The sequence below is a fragment of the Quercus lobata genome, chromosome 9, assembly GCF_001633185.2.
Source record: "Quercus lobata isolate SW786 chromosome 9, ValleyOak3.0 Primary Assembly, whole genome shotgun sequence".
NCBI lineage: Eukaryota > Viridiplantae > Streptophyta > Magnoliopsida > Fagales > Fagaceae > Quercus > Quercus lobata.
In genome coordinates, this window is record NC_044912.1 from 54,397,406 (window position 1) to 54,402,258 (window position 4,853).

Below are 4,853 nucleotides of genomic sequence, written 5' to 3' on the forward strand. Positions count from 1 at the left end.
AGATTATAAGGCCACTCAAAGAGTATGGATGAGAAGTACCTTTCAATAACAAAAAAATGCTATAAATATAGTGGCGCTTTAGAAAGGTCAATGGAGGTCTAGTTTTTTTGTAGTGACAATATTTAAAATAGTAGATTATGATAAGTGCAGCATTACTTTCATATATATGTGATTATCATTGACATTACTTTTAATACTGCAGCAATCATAATTTACCATGACAAAGTTTAACTACAAAATCGATTGTAGTCTTAGGCTACAAACTCACTCAATATCTTTTTATTGGAGGTGAATTTTGACAAATATATCATTAGATTACATCTTTTTCTTATATCCTCTATGTTTGTAAATTTCAAGAAAATTAAAGATCAATAGTTATATCATCAATAAAATTTTAAATTGTAAGTTTTTGTAATTTAAAATTATGCATAAAATATAAGATTATAGATTATATAGTAAATAATATTCGATTGACACAAAAATTGACATGTGAATTAAGAACGTAATGAACATGTGATTCAACGGTTAGATTTTCAAAATATGCAATAATATTTATTTTATTGAGTGAGTTTATAACCTAAGATTATAACTAATTTTGTAATTAAACTTTGTATTTAAAAAAATAATTGAAATCTGTTGCTTCAATAATTAATGCATGGAAATTTCAGACATAGAGTAAGAAAGTATGAGATGTAGATAAGGCACTTGCAGACAACGTTAACACCCACCCAACAGTGAACGAACAGTCCATTTCCATTGGCTCGTTATCCGTACACGTACAACATAGGAAAAGCTAGTGTATGTTTGGATCCAACTTAAATTTGGCTGCGTTTTCTTCTATGCGTTTTCTCCCCTTTTTTTTTGTTTTTTTAGCAGTTTATGTTGACTTTTCTCTCATAAACAATATACGGATATACTGTTTATGAACCCACAAACTTTACTTTTTATTAATTTTTTCATTAAAAATGGGTCTCACGGTACTATTTACACATTTAAAAATTATTTTACTACAGTGTTTTCAGTTTTCAGTTTTCACTTTTCAATTTCAACAAAATAAGTTATATCTAAATAGACCCCTAATTAATAATCACAGCCTCGTCACAACGCCATTTACATATAATTGGGATTTATATCTGACAGTGTCAACTTTGAGGACCTAGTCCACGTACTACCACTAGATAGCTATATAGAGACATAAAGAAAGAGAATGCGCGTGTAGCTATGTTCTTCTTCGTCGTTTATTTCTTCTTCAATGTCCTTTTCAATTTTCATTTTCAACAACTACCACAACTAATGCAGCAGTCAGCACAGGAAAAATAGCAGCTTTCTTTTTCTTTTCTTTTTTTGTTTTTGTTTTTGTTTCTGTTTCCATAACATATATTTTCATCACGAACCGAAAGCTATAATGATTACCCCTACCGCCACGCTTAATAGTACCATGGCCATCATCATCCATTACATATAGCCTTTCTTTTTCTTACAGCTTCAAACTCAAGAAAGGAAGAACCCCACTTTTACTCATTACTCTCTCATCAAATTGTCACCACCCCACCCAAATAACCATAATTATTTACTTTATTTCTTGTTACTCTTCTGAACACACGTCCTTTTCTCTTATTCTTTTGCTGCTGCCTGGTGATGGTGTTAAACCATAAACTTTCACTCTAGCCTTTGTGAGATCAGTCTCTTGAGTTTCTCAGGGACAAGAAAAATACTTGAAATTGGTTACGGGGTTCTGAGTTCATGAACATGCAGTGTTTCTGGGTTGGCTTCCTTCTTTTCTGTGGCTTTTTCGTTGTTGGTTTTTGTGACCAAGATGGTACGTTTTGTTCACCTTGTGTGTAATTTTTTTTAACAAATCATTTTTTTTAACGAATCTAAAGTGTATTTAATGTCTCATGATTTAAAATTTTAAATTTCATGATACTCTATATTCTCTCAGATCAAGGACATAAAATCTTAACCATGAAATTGACTATATCCTTTTATTTTTTTTTTTTACGGGGCAGAATATTTAATTTTACTCTTTGGAGTAATCAATTTTTTTTTTTTTTTTTGGGGGGGGGGGGGGTTGGGTTTGTTTATCTTTAGCAAGTTGTCTGTCTTGAATTTGTACTACAATGTCTGAAAATTTGCTTATTTATACAAATGGTACAGGTTTTTTGAGCATATCTTGTGGTGGAAATACTAGTTATATTGATTCATAAAAAATATCATGGGTCCCTGATGGTGAATATGTAAGCACAGGCAACATCACCACCGTTAAGTACAGTGAGGGTAGCTCCGCATCCAATGTCCCAATCCGGTATTTTCCCAATACTCAAGTTACCGGTAAATAATGTGTCATCCTTGGTTCTTGTAAGAGCCCGATTTCTGTACCAAAACTATGATGGACTTGGGAAACCCCCTGCATTCTCTGTTTCCCTTGGGAGAGCAATTACTAGCACTATAAATCTCACTACTAATGATCCTTGGACGGAAGAGTTTTTATGGTCAGAAAATAATGAAACGCTGTCATTCTGCTTGCTTGCTATACCGGATGGTGGATCTCCTCTCATTTCTTCAATTGAAGTGAGGCCACTTCCTCAAGGAGCCTATGCAAGTGGCATGGGAGATTTCCCCATTAAGTCACTTAGGAAGAGTTATCGAATCAATTGTGGTTATGCCAATGGCTCATTGAGGTATAAACATTCAACCTCAACCTCCTTTTCCCATTATATGTAGCTTGAATGATTTAAGTAATTTGTTAGAATAATGATTAAATTTTGTGTCAACAGGGTTTAAGAAATGATTGAATTCACCATTTCTTAATCGCTTACACTTTTAGGGCAATCACTATTTTTTATCTAAAACTTTCTGTGATTGGTTTGTAACTTTGTGTTAAAATGTAGGTATCCTTTGGATCCATATGATCGTATATGGGACGCTGATAAAAATTTTACACCCTTTCATGTGTCAACGGGGTTTAAGATCCAACGTAACTTCAATCTGTCTACTCTAAGGGAGAGTCCACCTGCTGCTGTTCTTGAAACTGCGAGAGTTCTGGCAAAAAAGGAAGTGCTGACATACAACCTTGCTCTTGATACACTAGCAGATTACTACATTGTCCTCTATTTTGCTGGGATTGTTCCTGTTTCACCTTCGTTCAATTTATTAATCAATGGAGATGTTGTACAATCAAACTATACTGTAAAAATGTCAGAGGTTAGTGCTCTATACTTTACGAGGAAAGAGATCAAGAGCTTGAACATTACACTAAAGAGTATCACTTTGAAAACATAGGAAAGCAATCATCTTTGCAGATGGAAGAAACATGAAAGTCTGAGTTTCTATAGTTATATGATAAATTAGAATATAATAATTTCTGGATCTACATATGAAATAATGTAGCCTTAACTGATGGAGATATGTTGAACACAAAAATGCTCAGACCATATAGTCAAATTGTACTTTATAGCAGTCGTGTAGTTCTGCATTATGAACAGATATGTGGGCAACTATATTATGGTTTTTAGGACAACTTTGTGCTTCTTTGGATCGCTTATGCTATATCCTTCATCATTTACATGGTAACCAACTGTTTGATAATAAGTAGACCATAAGCATTACCATGGAAAGCAAGATGATTAGAATATCAGCAAATTAACTTTATTCTTGTTAATTGATAGAAATCTGTAGAAGTCCTTTTTCATTCTTAATATTCCATCATTACTATTGAAGGGTATAAATGGTTCCATTTCTGAGCCTTGTGCAGTAATATCCTTTTGGACATGGAAATGAATGCGAAGGTCTGTGACTTTGGCCTCTCTAAACAAATAACCCAGGCAGATGCAACTCATGTGACAACTGTTGTCAATGGCACTGCTGGCTATCTAGATCCTGATTAAGTTTTCCACACAAAAAAAAAAAAAGGTAGAAAGGATATTTATTGGTTCTTGATGATTTTGATGCTTAAAATGAATGTCATGTGCAGATATTATTCTACCCAACAGTTGAGCGAGAAAAGTGACGTCTACAGCTTTGGGGTCGTTCTTTTGGAGCTCATTTGTGGTAGAGAACCATTGAGCCACTCAGAAACTCCAGACTCATTCAATTTGGTCTTATGGGTAAACTGAAGCTCATCTTATACTCTATGCTCAGTAATATTTGTCAATTTTCTGCCCCTGCGAGAACAAATGGTTACGATTTCTGAAGTAGCTTTGTTTGCTTACATTTGTAGTAATTCTTGGACTATAGGCTTAAAAGGACATGAAAACAAGCAGTTGAATATCTAAAATTTTCGTTAAACATTGCTTGTTTGACCCATAAGGAAACAATGATTTGTGCTTCCTTATCAAAGATTAGGAAACGGGAACAACACCTTTTAAATCATGTCTAGGTCCTTAGCATAGATATTGATCTTCTATAGTGTCAGTCTTTGTATCTGCATAATCTCAAATCTGAAAGTTAAGTAGTGAATGCTCCATTCAGAGGATGCTATTGATAATTGCAACAGTGACATCGTGGTGTTTTTGGATTTGCCAACTGCAGGCCAAGCCCTATTTAGAAGCAGGTACATTTGAGATAGTGCCTCATAGTGGACGAGAGCTTAACTGGAACATTTGCAGTAGAGAGCATGAGAAAGGCAGCCTTCGTTGCTGTGAAGTCAGTAGAGAGAGATGCATCACAAAGGCCAACTATTGCACAGGTATTGGCAGATTTGAAAGAAACCTATAGCATTCAGCTCTTCTATCTAGCATCTTTCGAGCATGGCAGCTGATTAACAGTCAATACAACTTATGAAATATTTATCCTGAACTAAGACTTTTATTTAATTTTTCATTTCATTTCCTTTTTGAGTATGTAAATAGATT

At 34.1% G+C, this 4,853-nt stretch overlaps 1 protein-coding gene and 1 long non-coding RNA gene across 2 annotated transcripts; both read left to right on the forward strand.

Moving 5' to 3' along the window:
* Nucleotides 1-1,426: 1,426 nt before the first annotated feature.
* Nucleotides 1,427-2,205, forward strand: LOC115959535. Its single transcript, XR_004084914.1, has 2 exons — nt 1,427-1,819; nt 2,158-2,205. It is a non-coding gene; the product is annotated as an uncharacterized LOC115959535 (long non-coding RNA).
* Nucleotides 2,206-2,292: 87 nt separating this feature from the next.
* Nucleotides 2,293-3,878, forward strand: LOC115962036 (probable LRR receptor-like serine/threonine-protein kinase At5g48740). The gene is made up of 2 exons (XM_031080902.1): nt 2,293-2,681; nt 2,892-3,878. The coding sequence occupies exons 1-2, from the start codon at nt 2,293-2,295 to the stop codon at nt 3,280-3,282; spliced, it is 780 nt and encodes a 259-aa protein (XP_030936762.1). The 3' UTR covers nt 3,283-3,878.
* The last annotated feature ends 975 nt before the right edge of the window (nt 3,879-4,853 follow it).